The sequence below is a fragment of the Herpailurus yagouaroundi genome, unplaced genomic scaffold (genome assembly GCF_014898765.1).
Source record: "Herpailurus yagouaroundi ecotype Mexico unplaced genomic scaffold, PumYag 164, whole genome shotgun sequence".
NCBI classification, from domain to species: Eukaryota; Metazoa; Chordata; class Mammalia; order Carnivora; family Felidae; genus Herpailurus; species Herpailurus yagouaroundi.
The window spans coordinates 5464845-5486873 of NW_024412405.1; the positions used below are offsets into that span (position 1 = coordinate 5464845).

Here is a 22029-nt window from a genome sequence, read left to right on the forward strand (position 1 = left end):
TACATATTATGTTATATTGCACAAATACCAATGTATTTTGAAAAACAATCTGCATTGCCCCCGAAGCATGGTTGGGAAACCACGTTACTTTTCTTTCTTCTGAAACTCGTACTTTTGACCTCTTTCTGACAGCATGAGGGCACTGTCCCCACCTGTCACCTCTGCCCCCTTGCCTCTCATTCCCACCCCCCTTCCCGTTGTTTCTGCATTGAGATCTAAGAAATCGTAGGGGTTCCCTTAGCTATTTGTAGTACTTTTTTCTAATGTACACTTTTATGTTAAGACCTGTTCAAAAGACCTATGAGAGTGCCAATTATTTATGTATTTTCCTATCAAGTTTTATAAACCCTTATAAATGAATTGCTGATGACAGCGAATAGATTACTCTCAGCGGTCTAACCTTAAATCTGAATTTCACATTCATTCCATTTTACCCCCACTGAGGCCCCTTCGATCAAAGACTAAAGTTTCATTTTGATCAAAGCAACATAAAGTGATGAATAACATTCCAATACCAAACAGACACTGGCCAGGCACACGCAATTTGGTGCTGATGTCAGGTGGATTCACAAACTCGCTTGTGGTTTTACAAGTTCTTCTTGAAACAAACATTTTCAGATTAAGCAGAGCATCATTTTGAAGAGTGCAGGATTTGGAGCCCTACGAAGAGTGGGTTTGAATTCTGGATTTTTAAATTTACTTCCATTACGAATTATGATTTGTACACAAAGCATGACTGGTTGTTACCTTCGAAGCGTGCGCTGAGCATTACATGGAGAAAAAAGTATGTGACACGCTTAGAACAGAGTATATCAACCAAAGTTGATAAATACTATGTACAGTTCTTGCTACTATTGTCAAATGTTTATGATCTCTTATCTCTTAGTGTACGTCTAACTGTCAACCATTCACGTTTCTAGGGAAGGCATAGTTGACAAAATCTTACCCAACTATTATTAACCCTAGAGACAGACAGACAGCAGCCCCCCATGCCAAGGATCTGGGAAACACCTGCTTCCCAGCAACCTCTACTGTAGATGGGTGCTTCCGTCATCGTTTTATTTGGATTGAGGTTGCGCCCTGTTTCCTTAGGCAAGGAAGGGGCATTTTTTTCAATATTTATTTTCCTGACTAGCTATCGAAAACAAAGAGGTACATGAAGTCATAATCATTTCACATCTCATTACGTGAACTGAACACCTAACATATATCCGCATGGATGGTCCAAGCTGTGGTTCGCATGCACTGCAACGCCAACACATGCCAGGGCTGACCTAGGTGGGGTGTTTCCGGGCTTTGGGACGATGAGGTTTTTAATGCACTTGATGTGAGTCATGAGTGTAATTGCCCACGGCTACTTTTGTGCGTCTGGAGTGGAAGCGCTCGCTGGTGGCCCTGGTTGCAGAGGACACAGCGCCATCTAGTGCCCGTTGGGAGCATAGCTGGAGGGGCCTCCTGCTCAGTCGAACGTTGCAGTCTATTACCGGTTTTTTGGTGTTTGTTTGTTTGTTTGTTTGTTTGTTTACTTTCTGTATCCTTGGACTTTGAAACTTCAGGTTCTGATGAACGCCACTATTTTTCAGACGAGCTTCGTCAAACCAAACGCCGTGTGACCTTTTGCATACTCTCGGAAAGGCTCGATCCAATCACGTTTGGCTCTGTTGCAGACTTCCGTGGCTACCTTGCTATCACTTGCAGCTAGCGTTGTGTAAAAGAGCGTTCTGGAAATGAGAGTTTCCTTAGGATCCACTTGGCACCACGGCATGCTTCTCACGGTACAGCATGTCCTGTACGAGAGACAGAACTCTTGTCATCCCTCCCGATTTTTGATTCTTCTCTTTTTTCAGATTGTCTACAAAGCCTGGCTGTGTTCCCAGTACTTTGAAGTCGCACAGTTTAACTGCAGAAAGACAATTCCTTGCAAGCAATACTGTTTGGAGGTTCAGACGAGGTGTCCGTTCATATTGCCCGACAACGATGAAGTCATCTATGGGGGACTGTCCAGTTTCATCTGTACAGGTACAGTGCAGGGCGGGGTTGTCACTCAGCCGCTCCTGGTCTCTGCTCTCATAGGTGATGTTTGTCTGCTTTGCTTTTGCCTCCTACTGATGTCACCTTGAAGACATGCCTGGTAGTTTTCCACGCTTTCCTTCATCGAAGCCCTGAACGAGCTTGGTTGGGAAAGATCACGTTATCGATAGGGGACCTGTGACCCACGGTCATTTACCTTGCAAAAGGATACTCCTGAGGGGAACATGTTAGCAATCATGAGACAGGCTTCAACTTGACTTAGAGTGGTTGGATTCTGCCTGGAGCTTTGCGTTACCTGAGAACAGATGATGTGACCAGGCCAGTAAAATTTCGCTGCTTCTTCAGATCGGTAACGTGTTCACGTCTCCACGTGTATTTTCTGAGAAGGTTTATGTTACTTTATCTTCGATGAGTGTCAAGACCATAAAAAAATGGCTACCTAAGTTATGTGTGTGTGTGTGTGTGTGTGTGCGTGCGTGTGTGTGAGAGAGAGAGAGAGAGAGAGAGAGAGAGAGAGAGAGACGCACAATAGAGGCTAGATACAATTTTAACCCCTCTTCCCCATTAACACTGTTTACTTCTTCCAGCAAATCATTCAGGCTGGGCCAAACAACAATATCAGCATTCAATTTCTGGGTATTTATAAGCATTACATAATTTAGACACAGAATAAGACTTTAAGGATAAGAGTAAATTGTTTTGTGCTTTTATTTTAAATAAATGGCGAGTAGACACGTGAGAACCAGACACTTTGCCACGGTGATGTGATAGAGCGTTATCTTGGCACAAAAAGTGCTACACATGTCCTTGTCACTAGATGGCTTCCATGGAGGCAGGGTTAGTTTTCAAGTTTTGAGGATAAAAGTCTATGGTACGTGTCCAGACATGTGAAAAGCTCCTTCCTCCTTCTATTAGACCTTATGAAACCCTTCTACAACACAGTGACATATCGAGATGCTCGGCATGAGAGTTTATCAAATTATTTCCAGATCACATATTCACATTCCTATCCACTAGCCATTCTGTTCGAAGTCTAGGCGATAAGCTATCAAGAGACCGCCAACCAAGTTTCTCCCTGAAAAACTGGATGAGTATTTCCTGTGCTTCCCAGTCCAGTGGGAAGAACATCTAAGGGAAGGTTATGAGATAGGGCCTTTCGTCCTATTTGTGTGCATTGTCTCTGAGCCATTGGGTGGCTCCTCGTTAGCAAATTAGCAATAGCAAACATCCCCAGGCACGTTTGCTATAAGGGTTATGGATAAGAGAGAAGCACAAAATATGTCTTCAATAGGCAGTAGCCGTTGTACATAAGAAAGTGATCTGTAGAATGTAAATGCATTTACCAATCATTTTTGTTATTCACTGATTGAATGCTGAGACCATTTTCCCAACTCCTCTCTGATGGGAAGACAGAGAGACAGGGAGAGAGAAAGAGACAGAAAATGAAAGGGGAGGGAGAGAGGGAGGGAGGGAGGGAGAGAAGGAAGGAAGGGAAGGGAAGGGAAGGGAAGGGAAGGGAAGGAGAAGGAAAGAAGGAAATTAGTATCATCTCCCTTTAATTGAGCCAAAATTCACCAGACACAGGCTATTAATTTACTTGACATTCACAGAAAACTTTCCATAAATGGTCATCAAGATAAAGTTTTCAGCTCTTGACTCTGTGGTCGATTAGGTGTCTATGATTTTAGGGACTTCAGAGTAACTCGTGGCATTTTATATAAAGGCTGTATGTTAGTTCAGTCACATGCATATAGATTTTTTTTTTTTTCCCCAGAGAAGGTCGGTAGTTTTCACCAGATTCTCAAAATAGACAGCAATCTCAAATGAAGGACCAGGTAGTTGTCTTTCTCTTCTGTTCCTAGCCTTTAATCCGTGTGTGTGGATCTGATACCGGTTTGAGTATTCATCCCTTTTCCTTGTACACTTTCAAGGCCATCTGAAAGCTAAAGATGGGATATAATCTCTTTCTGCAGAACACAAGCAGGAAGTCCCCTATATATATTTTTTTTAATTGAAGTATAGTTGATACACAATATTATGTTAGTTTCAGGTATACAACATAGTGATTCGATAAGTTGATAGATTATGCTCTGCTCACCACAAGAGCAGCTAACCATCCGTCACCAGGCAACACTATTACAGTGTCCTTGACCATATTCCTACGCTGTGCCTTTTATCTCTGCGACTTATTCATTCCGTAACTCGAAGTCCGTACCTCCCACTCTCCCTCCCCCATTTTGTTCGTGCCCTCCCCCCAACACACACCTTGCCCTCTGGCAACCATTGGTTTATTCCTTGTATTTATGGGTCTGTTTCTGCTTTTGTTCGTTTGTTTGGTTGGTTGGGGTTTTAGATTCCACATCTAAGTGAAATCCTATGGTATTTGTCTTCTACCTTGTATTCTTAATTGCCTTTGAGTTTTGTAAATTCAGCTTTTGCATAGTCATAGCTACATCACAGCAGGAAAGAGACAGGAAAAGGGAAGTATGTCATTGGGTCCGAGAAAATGCCATGGACCATAGATTTCTGGGAGAATGCCATCACTGAATACCCAGAACCTAACTCTTCATTCACCACTCAGTTGGGCTTTGTTTGTTCCTTTCATCATTCAATTTCTCAAAAATGTGCAGGATAAATTCTGAAGGCATTTTACCTTGAAGTTCTACAAACTGTTTTGACAAAAAAAAAATACTAATCCTCAGATTGAGCTTCTTTTCTACGGTGTGACCCAGGCCTTCTTGAAGAATTCTTCTCTCTCTTGGTAACTAGCAGTCACCATTCCCCCTCAGATGTCCGTGGAAATTTGCTACTGGACCTGAACAAGAGAGATACTGATGCTGTCACTTGCTGGCTTGTCACTACTGAGAATCGTTCCAAACACGATCCCCCAAAATAGCATGTTCTGCAAAGAAGTTAACTCAGAGAACAGCTTCCAGGGGCCACTGGTCAAACCTATGGAGCCAAGTGGCTTGACCCACTTCTAGAGAAACTAGTAAGACCTTTATATGTATAGCATTCATTCTCGAACATTGTCATACAATTTTTGGTGGCTCATCTCTTGCAGATGAGCATGGAGATCCAAATAACTCACCTTTTAGATGGCATGAATGAGAGTCATCTCAAGTGTCTTTATACATTTTGAATGCAATGTCTTCTGTACTCAGGCAGAATTAGACTAAATAGAGTAGAGAAATAGGAATATTTTTTTTCCAGCTTCCCGGTTGACTGCAGATAACCTGAGGCCAACTGGGATGGCGGGATCACAGCCACTTTACATGCTCACAAGTAGCAGTAGGCTTGCTGAGCCCCTTCCTTATTGAAATAGGTAGAATGACAATCACTGAACACAGTTCTGTTCGAAGGAATTAGCCAATAGGTTGGTCTTAATCTTGCCTTCAGTCATTCCTCATTGTTGCTTTAACTTAAGGGTTTTTTTTTTCCATTCTATATAGTGAAAAATATAATCATTTATCATCAATAGTTGAATGAATAGATGAAGTTTCCCTCAAATTCAACATATTTAATTACAGAGGTTTCCCTCCTATTGGAAATAAATCCAATTCACAAATTCCAGAAGAATAGCGATCCCCTCTAGAGTCGACCTCAAAAAAGTGTTCAGGAAGCACATCCCCCTGTATGGCTTGTTGCCAGATGCTGTCCAAGTGAATCAATTTTGTTCAAGGTTCCTCTCCATGGTAACAAAGCAGTGGTGTTGTGATGCCTTTTCCTGAGAGTCCCCCGCACCCAGCCATTTAGGGATGTGGGCTTACAGGACACCCAGTTCCTCCTCTCCTATGTGCTATTATTACCTATCTGCTGACACCCAAGATTCCTGTCATCTGCCCCAAAAGGGCCTCTCAGCCCTTCGGTTCAGTTTGGGTGCAAGTTTTGGTAACAGTTATTAGGTTCAGGATTTAGCACCTCCTGCTTTATGTGGCTTTTGTGACTTACCCATCTCGTAAATTTGAATGTATTCAATGTTTATGTCTCGATCACCTGCTACTCCATGTGTCTGTGATCCTTAGTAAGCCCATCACTTATGAAAGAAAGCAGACTCTCAGACAATGCGTGCCTGCTGCTGTTCAGTGTCTTTGATTGAAGATGCTACAGAAGGTCATGACCAAAGGTCAAACCACAAACGTAGACGACAAGAAGGGTTCCTCCTTGTATGTTTCATTCTGATTCTGTTTTCGGAAATGAAGGCAGGACACTTTGCCTGAGATCGCTCTTGGGTGTTTTTTTTTTTTTTCTGTTAAAGAATAAAAGTGGCACATCACTGAAGGGGTATTTGAAAAATTAATTGGGGAGAACTTCTGAGGTGCTGTCAAGGGTGAAACCTGCCTTTTACTGGGAGGCATTTATTGAGCTAAAACTTCTCAAGGTGGGCCCAGTTCCCAAGCTCAGCTAGCATAATGCGCTGCTATTTTAGAAACCCGGCTTCTTCCTCTTCAGAGTGCAAGGGTGGAGTCGTTCGCAGATTCTGGATGTCAACCCATCACTGTGATAATTATGCGGGTTTCCCCTCTGCACCCTCCCTCGCCTTGTTCTAGAATCCCCAAGAGAGATCCTTGATTGCTTACCTGTAACAGTGAACCAACATTAGGAAAACAGAAGTAGCAGAAGCTCACAGGCTGTGGGTGCTATGGTAACAAACATGAAAATTACCACTTGATTGATAGATAAAATAGAGTCGACAAGATTTGCTGCGGTATTTTTCATAAATTAGTGCACGGGGAAGAAAAAGTAAAGTTGGTCTGCTGGGGGTTACTGACAATGGAGATAAAACATATTTTGAGAAATCTGTGTAAATTCTGCATTTCATTCTCTTGGCTGTGACAAGAATAAGGTTATGTTTCTGTCTCTGGGGGGAAGGCGGTGGGCTGCTGTTGTTGGTGCTGGTGACAGGGCTGATTAGAAGTGATGGAGGACGGGCGCCCCCTGGTGGCAAGACTGCGCTACTGCAGAAGGAGGTGGTGGCCAGGAGAGACTGCTTGGGGGCGGGGGGGGGGCGGGGTTAGGGGCAGTGGAAGGAAATACTTTGATATGCATATTGTTCAAATTAGAGAGGAATTTTTTAATGTCTCCTGTCTTATAACCCACATGAGAGCATTCACAACTGGGAAAGATTATTTCCAAAATCCAGTTCTGACATGACTAGGAGCTGATAAAAAAATGTTTTTCAGCAACATACAAGATCTTCTCGTTAAAGGAGGAGCATTTCCATAGAAAAATCTGCTACCTATAGGTTTTCATTTGCACACCTATGCTATTTTAAGTTTCTGTATTTTCCTCAGCGTGTGGGTGTGTTTCACTATTTTTTAGAACGTGGCGGAGGACAAATTCTGAGAAAAGAATGACTTATTGGCACTTAGGTTATAGTGCCATTTAATGTCACACAACTCCTAATAAATGTATAAAGACTCGGGCCAAAAGAGGAATGTGAAGGGACATGTCATGACTAGAATAAAATAAGGAAATATGAAATTGGGTTATTCAAAAAATTACCTAAGTAGAATGTAGTGACTTTGTGTGTTTGGGACGTCTTCTTCCATTAAAATACTACACTTTTTGAGGCTTATTCAACTCATGTATTCAGATCCGAGTTCAGGTCTTCATCCTCAAAGCTGTTTTTCCCGATCCCACTCCAATGGATTCCCAACAGCTCAGGTTTGCCTTGACCAAGGGGATAGTGCAGGGAACAAGTGCTGAATAACAGTTAAGATGCCTGGATTCTGACCATAACTGTGATTTTTGGAAAGCCATGCCCTCCCGAAGGCTTCCAATTCCTCGTCTCTGCAAGAGGCTAACAGAATCCAGAGTTTAATGGGGACCAACTCTGGTCCATTACGGCACATGCGGGAGAGCCCAGTGCCAAGAGTCCAGAGCAGAATGAAGAGTCCACGCTCAGTCATGTTGGGGCAGAAAGACACCGGGCTCCTGGGTGATCCCAGGAAGAACTGGTGGGTGAACCCATCTAGCTCCAGCTCTGCTGATAAGGGTGATCATACCCTTGGCAAACCTGTGTACCGAGACAAACTTTGGGGGAATTCTAACAGGGTTCAAGGTATCCTTCCGGGTTCCTCCATCTGTGTTGCCTGGCCTGATCTCAGAGGACTAAAAAGGATTAGGTCGGAAAAAGTTGAGGAACCAGCCCTAAGAAGTGCACAGCCTGGATCGCAGTGAGCTTGGACCTTACTGCCGCAGAGAACCATCAAGGGCCAAGCCTGTGGGCATTTCCTGGCGGGTCATCAGGTAAGCGAGCATTGCAGATGGACCGAGCAGAAAGCTGGCCTCTTTGATGGCAGGGAGGATGCTAGCGACATCGGCCCACAGTTGCCTGTTCACCTGCAGCGCAAGTGACGCTTCCTGTAGCGGACAGCTGTGTCTGTCCTCTCCGAACCCCCAGGCTGGACGGCCTCCCTTTGCTCAAGCCAGAACTGTTCAGCACCCCCTTAATGGAGGGGCAGCGCCGGGCCCCCGGACGGCGAGCTGGTTACTCTGGGCTTAGGCAGAAGTTGAATCAAAACGTCAGAGATCTTTCTCTCGAGTCAGAAGGGGGATGACATATACATCCTTATCCAGATTCCCCGGCACTCTTTGTGACTGACAACACTCAGAAGTGCTTCCAGATGGTGTGAGAGCAAGGGAAGAATTCTGATTCTGGAACTTCAGTTTCAGAAGGGTTGGGACTTCCCAGAACAGGTGAAATCCTATTTAATGAAGGTGCGGGTCTGCTTCGTCTTCAGTTAAACATCTCTGAATTATTTATACCCTCCTTGTAGCTATTCTGGATATTGAGCTGCTTTAGGCATTGTGATGACCTCACAGGATTATGGAGCCAGTCAATTGTAGAACCAGCCTGAATGACAGCCGTCACACAGTCTCGTGTGGCTTGTACATAGGGTTATACAGAGGCTTCCCCCGAAAAGAACGCTGTTATTCCAGAACAAGAAGAGATCCATATTCCCTGGCTATTAGTCCGGTGTTTCTGTTACTGGTACAACAGGAAATGACCAGTCAGTCTATCCTGGGATCAGCCGGTAAGCTCTTGTTTCCTTACCGCAAAACAGCTGGAAAAAGCCAGTCCATGGGGACAGAGAAGACGGATTTACAACTCCCAGTCTGTGCAACACTGTCTTCTCGTCCTGGCTTCACTACATCACATACCGCATTAAAAATGAGCATTACGAGGATTCTTTACCCAGACCGTTTTTTTCTGGTTAAGGAAAAGAGAACTGTCATGCTCTGTTCTCTGGAAAATGTGTTTAGATGACTAGCTTTTTTTTTTCTTTTAAATTTTTTAATGTTTAAATGTTTGGGGGAGAGAAAAGGACAGAATGTGAGCAGGGGAGGGGCTGAGAGAGAGAGGAGACACAGAATCCGAAGCAGGCTCCAGGCTCCGAGCTGTCAGCACAGAATCTGATGCGGGGCTCCAACTTACGAACCGCAAGATCATGACCTGAGCCGAAGTCGGATGCTTAACTGAGCCACCCAGGTGCCCTGATGGCTAGCTTTTTCAGATTAAGCAAGATTTTTAGATTGTGTACATACAAACATGCACACGGGCAAAGGGTCATGACAAAGACCCACCGTCTGAAATGTTTGCATAAATAATATTGCAATCTAAACGACCTTCTTCTGGGGGTTTGGCCATAAGTGCATGTTTGTGTCCCCTGAAGAAATAATGCATTAGATAATTTTAGAAAGGAAAGTGAACCAATTTTTCTCAATCTTGATTCTTGTGGGCTTTTTTTTTATGATTTGGCTTGAAATTACCAGATGAGATAGGTATTGTTAATCATAATTTCTAATTTATCAGGTCATCATATCTAATCTTTAAAAAAAAAAAGGAATAGCAGCACACATCTTCAATGTGCAGTTTCTTCAAATTAGTATAATTTAGATGCTCGGTTTCATACCGATGATGCAGTCATGGTTCGAAATAATTTTTAAAATTTTCTTTGAAAATAATTTTCATGGTCTACAGCATGCTTTAGGAAATTTATCCAAATGTGTAACATATAGCCCTATACATAATATATCATATGTCATTAATTTATATATACAAGTCACATGTGTAATTTAAATATGCATATAATTTAAAAAGCCAAATTTCACGAGTAATGGAGATAATTATAAGAGGAAATGCGTTTAAAAATTGAAACTCAGTTTTTAAGCATGGCTTTAAAATTAGCTTTAAAGTCAGTTCCAAAAACAGGAGTGAGTCCAATTGAGGAAAGACAGCACGGATGGAATTAATGTTCAACCTCCCCAAAGGAAGGGTTGAGAATCCAACACCCCGTTGAGAATAAATCTTCGAGGATGCCATTTAAGACAACAGTTGTATTGCCTTTGTTACCTTATTGCTTGCACTGTCTTCCAGTCCCAAATGTGGCATCTTGTCTCTTTATTAATTTGAATTTGAAGCATCCTAAGTCAGGCAGAGAGGCCCAAAACACTGGCTTCACCATGAGACGCATTCCCTCTAGTATGTGTAGGGTTCATGGTAACTTTTATTAGAATTCTCTCCTTACTGTACATTTCATCACCAGAGGGGGAAGAAAAAGCTTAGCTGGGTTGACTTGGGACATCTGCCATGATTCAGCCTTTCTCGATGTCTGTGGGCTCGGAAAGATCCAGAAAGTCCGGCTTCCTCCTCTAGCTTTGGGAACAAACATTGCGAGAGAAATTAAAATGATTCCAACCACAAGAGAAATAATTGTCCCGAGATAGGATCTATTTCTTACTGCATTATGAATTCTTACGGAGGTCATTTAAAATTGTGGAGTCCTATTTTGAACTGAACAGAACCAAAGACCGTGGAGTCTGATCTCTTCCAAGGTCTATTATTGCGTGCACGTAAGTAGATAAAAGCAACATCTTTGCCAAACATAGTGTGTTTTAAAGGCCAGTTTTCAGGAGCTGGAGACAAAGCCACGACAGTCGTCTTTAGCCGTCTTTTCTCTTCCAGTGTCTCTATCTGCCGGGATGGTCGGGTGACATTTTCACTGCATCCCACCCCCACTCACCTCACTGCTCTTTCTTCTCTTAGTTTGAACGTGGAGTTTCCACTGACTGCCTCCACTGGAATTGGAGCAAAGTCTATATGGCCACACTGATGTCACTGCGACTAAAGTCGCTATTACATACGCTTGAAATAAATAAATTGTATTACTTATTTTTGAATTGATAATACATGCATATGGCACACTATTTGAAAGATACTGAAGGGTGAAAATTAAGCCAATCCCTCCCTGCCCCCCCCCCTCCACCTCCAACCGGCAAGAGAGCAGTGGCCTAAAGAAGTGTCGTTATCCAATCAGTTCTGAAGTGATGGCGTTTAGGTGATTTCTAATCGTTATTAAGTCCACGTTGGCAAGAAGTGTCTCCTTTCCTCCACTTGTGATGTCATCTGCAGGGTAAATCCTGTACCAGGAGGCAGAGGTGGGTTTGCTGGGTCACAGGGTCTGTGCAGTTAGGATTTGGAAGAAACTTGCTGTGTGCCCAATCAGAGCAATCCCTCTCTCAAAGTCCTACTGCCCTGAGGTGGTCCTTAAGCTCCAGTACAGGGCTGGACTTGACCCCTGTGACCCATCGTCCCCACCAGCCTCACTTGCCATCTCTTCTTTGGAGCACAGCTCTCTGGATGCCATGCAGCGAGAGCGTCCCCCTGCCCGGCACAGCCCTCTCCGTGCCCTCATCTGGCTAACCCTTTGGCACCTGTCACCCCCTTAAGAGGTCCCTGACACCCCAAGTTCGGGTGGGTTATACTTGTGCCCACAGCACCCTGTGATTACGTCTTGTCACCCTGCTGTGTTGCAGGGCAAGACATCACGTGGGCCTGGCCCGTCCTCCCCACCTCATGGTGAACCCAGCTGGGGCCACAATTTACACTGCTTCTGATGGTGTCCCCAGGGCCCACAAAAGGGCTCAGTAGACAGTTGACTAATGGGTGAATTAATGGGTAACAGCCCCCAGGGATCTGCGGGTATCCCCCTTGTAGGTGAGGTGGGGGAAGGGAAGCACCTGGGGAAGGCATGGTAGTCCAGGCCCTGAGAGAGGGCAGGGGCTTTCTGTCTGTCTCCCTCTGGTGGCGACCTCTTGAGGACTCACACAAAAGGGGGGTGACGGTTAGATGGGCTTTAACAAAATGTTAGTCCTTTGGAGACAAAAGAGTCAGCGGTTCACTCTAAAGCTGTTTGTTCCCTCAAATTCCACCCCCCGCCATGTGCATTATACAGATGCGTGTGGAAGAGAGTTCCTTCCGCCTGAGTTAGCTCATTGCCTGGCTCCATCATCCTGCACCTCTCTTCCTCAGCACGGTCTGGATACTGGGACTTTAACAAAAGTCTAACCAACGATGTGACATCTCACCTTATGGGGTTTACATTTTTTTTTTTAATTTTTTTTCAATGTTTATTTATTTTTGGGACAGAGAGAGACAGAGCATGAACAGGGGAGGGGCAGAGAGAGAGAGGGAGACACAGAATCGGAAACAGGCTCCAGGCTCCGAGCCATCAGCCCAGAGCCCGACGCGGGGCTCGAACTCACGGACTGCGAGATCGTGACCTGGCTGAAGTCGGACGCTTAACCGACTGCGCCACCCAGGCGCCCCAGGGGGTTTACATTTTTAAATGCCCCTCACCCCAAACTGAGCGTGACAATTCTGTCCCCAGCCCCCCAAATCCACAGGCTGTGGTCCCAACCCCCGGTGTCTCAGAATGTGACCTTAGTTGAAAGTAGGGTCTTTATGGAGGCAATCACATTAAAATAAGGTCATTAGGGTGGGCCCTCATCCAGTTATTACTGTATGTATAAATTTGCCAGGGTCGCCATAACCAAATACCACTGACTGGGTGGTTTAAACAACAGAAATTAATTTTCTCACGGTTCTAGAGGCCAGAGGTCCAACATCAGATGCTGTCAGCTTTGGTTTCTCCAAAGGCCTTCTTGCCATGCCGGCACACTGTCTTCCCTTTATATGTGGCCCCTGGTGCCTCCCCGTGTGTCCAAGTTTCCCCTTTCTATAAGGACATCAGTCAGATCACATGAGGACCCTCCTTAAAGACCTCATTTTTAAATTAATCGCCTCTCTAAAGGGCCTGTCCCTAAATATGGCCGCATTTTGAGGTACTAGAAATTAGGGCTTCAACATATCAATTTTAGGGCAATCAGCTGGTCCCACAAGAGCAGGCTCAGAGAATAGGGAAAGTTGGACGCACAGAGAGAAGATGCTATGAGGAGGCACAGGGAGAGGATGCTCGTCTGCAAAGCAACTGGCCAAGGCTCTGACCTCGGATTTCCAGCCCCCAGAACCACGAGACCAGACATTCCTGTTGTCCAAGCCCCCGTCTGGGGTGCTGGGTTAAGGCAGCTCGGAGCAATGCCTAGCAATTTTGGAATAAGACAGATAACATTCAATATTGTTTGTTCAAGAATAGAATAACGTCAAAGTCTTATATGAAGACGAATTTGGGGTACTTCAAAAGTTCTAGAGGATTAGAAGGGAGGAAGCAATAAAAAGGAATTATAAAGGCAATGAGCTGGCTCAGCCAAGAGGATTTAGAAGATAATAGTTATGTAGAGAGAGTCATAATGAAGAGAGAGTATTCACCATCACAGATCATTTTTAATTGTAAAATCAAATTATTTTCGTAAATCTCACGAACCTCCTTTCGAAGAACTTTAGAACAACAATCAATTTGCAACGCTGTTGTGTTTGCTGTGTCCAAGTTTTCAAGGTCCAACAGTTAGGAGGTGTTTAAGCCTGAATCTGAAAACCCCTCATCTCAGGAAACAGTTGTGAGGGAAGTTTTTATTTTGGAAAATCTAGCCACTCTCTGCGCTTTCTGTTCAGAATTGCTGTGAAACTGAAACTGCTCCAAAAAAATAAATTCTATTGTTAAGTGTAGGATGGGGGGGGGTGGTGGGTGGGAGAGGGAAAATCTCTAGCTAAATAAACTTTTCATCTCCAGATAAATTGTCTTCCTTTTGGAAATGGGATTGTTCTAATCACTTCTAACCTACTCTTGTTCTGGAATGAAATATAACATACAATAGTTTCATGAAATTTGTGGACAGCTTTTGAATTCCAAACCTTAATCCTTACAAAAAAAGAAGGGTTTACATGTATGTTCACTGCGTTTATTCTTTCCACAAAGAGAGAACTTTTGAAAGCATGGAGAAACCACCCTCAAGGAAAAGCATCAAATTTATGGAAAAAATCACAAGCTCTGTCCATTAGCACAAACAGAAGCAAACGCAAGCATATAACCAGGGGAGCTTGTGTGAGCTTGTGGAGCTTGTGGAGTCTCGGGGCTGAAAGGACCTTGGCGGTCATTTAGTGCCATGGCGGGTCTCACGCTGGCTGCGAGGACTGTTGCCTGGACTGAGGGGGAATTGAGGTGTCACTAGAACAGGTGTGGTGATCACTTAGAAATGTCTGCAGGGTGGAGAAACAGTTGTTTGTATCTGTCCAACACAGTAGCTCAACGATTAAACCTAGCAGAGAAGAACATTGAAGAGTAGAGAAGTTAGGGAACCTTCCCAAGTCCTCACGGAGGCCGGCGGGAGAAGCCGGCGCATCTGACTTCCTGCCTAGCTCTCGCTCACTGGGCCTCTTCACCAGAACTTTACTTTGTACCTGCAGTAGCTGGCCTTCTCTCCATTGTGACTTTCTTACCAAAAGGATGACTCCAGAGGGTCATGACCTCTTCCAGCTTCTGTTACAAAACACCTGCTATGCCGGAGAAAAATGTCCAAGGGAAGTGTGGTGAAAGAATGTAAAATTATACTTTCTCCGCCATATTATACTCTATGTCCTTTCCTCCTAGGTGTTTTCTTTTGCATTGTCACACATTCATTAAGAATTTCCTGAGGACCCACTGCATTAATTTCTTACCACTGCTGTAACAAATTGTCACGAATGCAGTGGTTAGTGGCTTAAACCAATATAAATGTATCACCTCACAGTTTTATAGGTCACAATGTGGACACAGATCTCACCAGAGTAACATCAAGATGTCAGAAGGCTGTGTTCCTTCTAAAGGCTTGAAGAGAAGAACCCATTCGTGATCATTCTGATTGTTGGCAGAATTCATTTCCTTGTCGTTGTTGGACCACAGTCCCTCTTTTCTTGCTGCCTGTCTGCTCGGACAACTCCCAGCTTCCAGAAGCCACCCACATTCCTTGGCTTGCTCTTCCCCATCTCCATGTTCAAAGTCAAGTCAACAGTGGTGGAGAAGATTCTTCACCCATCATATCTCTGACTGACCCATGATTTGGCCTCCTTCTTTCCATTGTAAGAGCTCATGTTATTAGATTCGTCTCGCTTGGATTAATTTTCCTATTTTGAGGTCAGCTAATGAGCAACCGTAATTCCATCTGTATCCTTAATTCCTTTTTTTGCCACATAACCAGATATTCACAGGTACTGGGGATTTGGATTTAGACATCTCTGGGGGAAGCCAGCATTTTGCATACATCTATTATCAGGCCTTGTGCCAGATGCTGGAGATAGATTGATTAATAGATGTGGTTCATAACCTAAGACACACATGTTCATTTGTAGAATTAACAAATTAAATAAAAACTAGACTGGTGTTATTACATGTAAAGTCTTAACAGAATACAGAGCAGGAAGGGAACAATTCACTATATCTCCATTACTTTTCTTGGAAGTAAGTATGGAGAGTGTTATTATCACAAATGCACAGACATGAAAAGGGAATACAGAGAAACTAGTTTTCCTCGGGGTTTTTTTTAAGTTTATTTATTTATTTTGAGAGAGAGAATAGGAGGGGCAGAGAGGGAGAGAGAGAAAGAGAGAGAATCCCAAGCAGGCTCCACATTGTCAGTGCAGAGCCCGATGCGGGATTCAAACCCACGAACTGTGAGATCATGACCTGAGCCACGATCAAGAGTGGGACGCTTGACCCACTGAGCCACCCAGGTGCCCCACAGTTTTCCTCAGGTTTCCACAGGTTATTTCCCAAGCAAAGAGAAAATCCATGAAGAAGATTGAATCCATTGCTTCCTTGCAACCATCCTGTCTCACTACCATTACCATTATCACCACTGTTAGGATTGTTACTGGCCACTAATTGTGCGTTCAGAGGATGTGTAATACATTCAGCCAAGTGCTTAAGGTTCATCTTGTTAAATCCCCACAATGTCTCTGAGGAGAGTGTGCACGTTGGTGACCCTCGCAAATGGCAGAAACCTAACTAAAACGGATGTAAGCAAAATGAGGACTCATTGGTTTATATAATCTTAAAGTCCAGGGATAAGTATCAGAGTCTTATATATTAGTCATTAGATAGAAAGATAGATGATTGATTGATAGATGATAGATACATACATAGATGATGGATGGATAGATATATACATAGATGATAGATGGATAGATGATAGATGGAGGAACACAGATATGATGAGAATGTAGGTATATTGATCTCTATTGATCATATAGATCATGTAGATGTCTATTGATCTACACGTGGAGAAATGAGACATAGATGTGGACCAACTGCTAGTTCTGTCCCCATTGCCCACTTGACTCTTTCTCCCCAGCTCTAGGCTCTGCTTTTCTCTTCGTTAATTGATTTGACCAACAGCTACAGATCTATAACCACTCAGTTTAGGAACTTCAGCAGGAAGAGATCACCCCGTTCCTGGTGTGTTTGCAGCAGTCCCGCTTTGGAGTCGGATTGTCCTAACCTCGGTCCCGTGTCCACACTTGAGCCATCACTGTGGCCTGGGCCAGGGGGCAGGGGCCGGATCAGCCTCACGTGCACCGCACCCGTCCAGCGGAGGATGGCCGATCCCCAAAGTAAAATCTGCGGGCCGTTCATCATTTAAGGTGATGTTCCCTGCGCTAAACAGCAGCTGCCCACCACACGCCTCAAGGAGAACAAGGAAGTGAGCGCGACTTTCCCAGGGGAGATGTGTTGGCAAGCACCGAGTCAGAGCCCAAAGCAGCCCCATCCTGTGCACAATGCTCAGTGTCCCTGCACTAAAGAAAAGATGCATCTCTTTGAAAAAAATCTAACCTTGTTGGTCAAAGAGCTTTAAACACCCACAGCCTCTTTTCTGTCGAGGGATATTCATTGCTATATTTAAGCTAGAAAATGTATGCTTAATCATTTTAAAACGTTCAGTGAATGCACATAAGCAAAAGGAAGAAAAACCATCATCTACCACCAAGGGGAAAATAACATTCTATACAATGAATAGGGCTTTGCATTCTAAAATATGCTTCTGCAGCATAAAATATCATTTGAATAATACAGGATAGGAGTATAATGTAAATTACTTAAGCGTTTTACTAATTATAGGACTATATTAAAAAACGCTTCTATGGACATATATGCACACTTACTTCCATTCACTTCGGGTTTCTTTCCATAAATTCATCTAGGTGGAGTTGGTGGGTCAAAGGGCACACAAAAGTTCAGCTTTTGATACTTGTTGCCAAAAACTCAGATAATTTATGACCACACATAGATTCTCCCCAGCGATGTGTTATACTTTTGGCTTCTCACTCCTTTATGGACATAGAATATTGTCATGAATATTTCTGTATGTTTTAAGCGAAGCATGATGCGTCATTACTTTTCAGTTTTTTAAATACTAGTATTTGGACTTTTTTTTTTTCTTCTATACTGGTTCTTTTTATTTCTCTTTTGTAGTGCCTCATAACATCTCATTTTCATTTCATACGTGATCTTTTCTTTTTTCCTTCCTTTCTTTCTGTCATGACCCAGGCACGCTCTCTTTTTCCTGAATCTCTTTCTTGTGGGAAATACAGAATTTTTAAGACTGCTGCTTCCCTCATATGGAACAGAGTGGCAGACTAATCAAACACAGCAGGGGTCAAGTGGAGGGGACGCACTGAGCGGAACTTCTCGATGTGTTAGTTTACATTGTATCACCTCTGAGCCACACTTCAAAACTCATTCTTACCATTCTTTATATCTTCCCAGTTTAATGGATCTTCTACCAAACAGATAACTCTCGAGCTCTCAAATAAGAGTTATAAGTGAGTGTTAAATCCTGTTATCCCCCTCCCCACCCCAAAGAGAGAGAGAGAGAGAGAGAGAGAGAGAGAGAGAGAGAGAATCATTTCCTGGTGTTTTATCTCTATCACTGTAAACTCATCCTTCGGCTAATTAGCAACCATTGTCAGGCTCCTTTGCATTTTGTTAAAACTTGAGTCTTGTTTCTTCAATGGCAGGTTAAACCAATGACCCCAGAGGGCGACAATCAGAAAGCAGAACAAATAATTCAAGACATCATTGGATGAAATGAATCATAATTATGCTGCTATACCTGGCATTGTAACTAAGGAAATAAGCAATTAAAACGCTGCTGCTTGAGACATTCCCTTTGGCAACTGACATGCCAGGATCTCACTCCGTGGAAAATATGTGTAAATATAAGATATAACATTGTTTTTAATGGAAGTGTGCACTCTAACGATGAGTGATACCCTCTTCAAGATAGCTACTCCATCCACCAAATGGCACCTGCCTGCCCCCAGTGTCACTGCTTCCAATGTTTTTGTAATTCCTTTCGGAAAATGATTATTTTATTTTATTTTCATTTGAATGCCCTACTTTAAATGTTGCGACTACTAGAATTCAGTTCCATTTAAATCTGAAAAACAAAAGTGGCCAAGAATTCCAGTTAATATATACATTTTTTTAATTTAACATTAACTCTAAGATACTGAGACCAGTTTTCTTATCCGGTCTGTAAACTGCTCACGTACATTTGCTTTTCTTTAGAGTCAGAGTATTACCAATTTAAGTTTGGGCATTTATTTTGAGTACAAACATTTTGACTAAAATCACAACTGGTTTTGTTCACATTTAATGTTTCAAAACCTGGTACATCAAATTAGGAAAATAATTTTCCCCTAACTCATTGAAAAGAAAGCTTATTTTTGAAGTCAGGGTCTCTTTATGAGCTATTTCCATGCCTTGAAGCCATTACCTTGTGTTTGCCTCTGTTGAGTGCACATCGACGTTGAGATAGTTGTGTATGTGTTCTGGGACTACACAGAAAGTCTGGTTTTCTTTTTAGAAAGAAAAGCAGGAAATGTTGTTCGTACTCTAAAAACATCGATGGATCAAAGCATTAGCAAAACTGTCTCTTCAATTACAACTCATGGTTTGAGATACCACAGCCACAGAATTATTTATATAGTTTCCTGTTTTCAAGGAGATTTCCTCTGCAGACTCATAGTTACCAAGGATTTCCAAATTAAAAAAAAAAAAAAAAAAAAGACTGTGGGATACATACTAAACAATGATACTGATTTATAATCGGTGAGCCCACCGTGCCATTTCACGGAGAAAAATAACACAAGTAAATAGAAGCAGAACATCACAGGTAATGTGCTTAACAAGGACCATACACTACACTTTTTCTCATATGGCTTCTTCGCTGCTGAAACTAGCTGGGTGCTAAGCACGAAGTCCCAGAAACATGTCCCAGAGAGTTCCAGCATTTTCACACCCTCCTGTGATGTGGATTCCTAGGACACGCTTACAGAAATTTCTCTGAATTTCTGAAACACACTTCATGAAGTTCCTTCGACACACTTCCCATCTGCAAGAGCAGTCTGGTCGGAGAAGGGAGAGCGTCTCACAGCCACGATGGTTCCTGGTGAAGAAAGAGGAGGAGTTGAGATTTTTATTCCTTTCCCTGGTGACTCTTGTAAGCTCCGCTCGAGTCGCTGTACTTGGTAACTGATCCGAATAAGGAAGAGGAACGTGAGCCTTTCTTTCCCAACAGTCCCCATTGCCTGGGACCCTGCACTCTTTTGATGCTTTGTGCAAACCCAAACAGCTGAACGATGGCACGCTGACTTCTCCAGAAACCCGTATGGCTTTCCTCCACACCAGCCAATAAAGTCTTCATCAAGGCCACCATCAAAGGATTCATTAGGGGAGGGGTGGAAAATTAGAATGATATATCTAGTGAGACTGTATCTTCTTTGTCCATTCCTTTTTTCTTCTTCTTTTCTGTTTTCTTAGACTACATTTTTAAAATTAAAAAATCACTATAACCCTTTTCAGGAAAATAACAATGTGAAATGTGATATTTAACAGCATGTGCTAGATTTCTGTTTAGATTATACTCTCTCAGGCTGCAGACAGTCTGTTTTTCTAGTACGGTCTTGGAAAACTTTAGGACCCGTTATGGAGAAAATTGCTTAGCTTCAAGACATTTCAAATGCCCAACTTATTTCTCGACTCAGCTTATGGCTTTAATGAATGAGTGAATTCTCTGCAGAACATCTCTGCCATTTTAATGTGGACTTTTGATTTTCCTTTCACTTAGCATCATTTTCAGTTTTTAGAGCGATTTATTTTCAAGTTAATGCACAGTTAGCCTTCAGATCTGAGTGGCCTTTCTATATCGAGGTATTTTTGCTTTGTCATCCAAACGACTCAACTTACTGAAACATTCTCTTACAGCTCAAGGGGCATTATTCCTTGCTTCCTTCCCCTCATCAAATAAATATGTATTGTTCTTTGGGGAATAAACAGCCTGCCAGGTATTTAGAGTACCAGGATGGGGTGAAGAAGTGATCATTATTCTCAACGATATCAGCTAGAAGAAAAGGAATATAATTCTATAAATGGTTAGATTCAAGACCGATGCTAACATTTGTTCATCTTACTAGTCTGATACATCTGGCCACTACTCCCCTTGAAAAATTACTCAAATGGAAAATTTTGCCCTTGCTTAGAAAAGATAACTATAAAATTTATAAATATACAGATCCTCAGAAGTCCGATTCTAATTCTGTCTGCAGATGGTCATTATGGTTTGGGAAAAAAAATTTCATTTCTTAGGTTGACCTTTCATTTTATATTGTTTTACCAGCACAATTATAAAATAACCCGGGGGGTCTTGGGTGGCTCAGCCAGTTAAGCGTCCAACGCTTGGTTTCAGCTCAGGTCATTATCTCAGGATTCGTGAGTCCGAGCTCCTTGTAGGGCTCTGCGCTGACAGTATGGAGCCTGCTTGGGATTCTCTCTCTCCCTCTCTCTTTCTCCCTCCCCCCACCCATCTCTCAAAATAAATAAACTTTAAAAAAATAAAAATAAAATAAAATAACCCTAGAAAACTATCCAATTTTCAAGAGATGACTTCAGAAGAAGCTGTAAAGAAACCACATGTAAACATGTCTTCTTGAGATTTTAGAATGCAACAGACACGTGGACCATCCAAAGAGCTTTCACAGAGGATAACAAGCCCTCCAGGGAAAGAGAGGGATGCTGACATCAAGGTGTATTTTGGCCTCCTTGGTCTTCTCCCCCCCGTCATATGCTTGTGATCACATGACATGACAGACACATGACATGGCAGAAAGCACTTTGCACGTGGAATTAAGATCACCAGGCTCACCAGGATCACCAAGATCACCAAGCTCACGTTTAAAATAGAAAGCCTGTCTTGGATTGTCCAGGTGGGCCAATGTCATCACAGAACAGAGAAGCATGGGCCAGAAAGATGAGGCAGGGAAATCAGAGAAACTGAAGGCGGGAAGGACTCAACCCCTCTGTTGCTACACAGTTTTACCACGGGGACAGGGGCCACCACCGGGGATGCAGGTGGCCTCTAGAAACAGAGTCTCCAGTCAACAGCCAGCAAGAAAACAGGATCTCAGTACTACAACCACGTGAGAGTGAATTCTGCTAACCTCCGGAATCGGCCTGGGTAGTCAAGGCCAACACCTCGATTTCAGCCTCACGAAACCCTGAGTGGGGAAGCCAATGTAGCCGAGGCAACTGACCGGCAGAAAGGGGAAGTATTAAATGAATGCCGTTTAAGCCACTGTGCCTTTGACAGCTTTTACAGCAGCGCTGAAAAGCAAATGGGTGTTTCGGTACCGGACGTGTGGGGCCGTGTAACAAATACCAGGAAATACGGAAGCGGCTTTGGAACAAGGCAACGGGGGAAGTTGGGAGAAGATAAAGGACC

The 22029-nt window shown here is 43.2% G+C and overlaps 1 protein-coding gene across 3 annotated transcripts in view; it reads left to right on the top strand.

Annotated features, from left to right (window-relative positions):
- NALF1 (NALCN channel auxiliary factor 1) overlaps positions 1-22029 on the top strand; it is a 637010-nt gene that overhangs the window by 600526 nt on the left and 14455 nt on the right. For 2 of the 3 annotated variants that reach the window (XM_040487095.1, XM_040487097.1), the window contains exon 2: positions 1848-2019. The exons of the other annotated variant lie outside the window; for it this stretch is intronic. In XM_040487095.1, coding sequence (XP_040343029.1) covers positions 1848-2019 — 172 coding nt within the window. The remainder of the gene's footprint in view (positions 1-1847; positions 2020-22029) is intronic. 3 annotated transcript variants of the gene reach the window in all.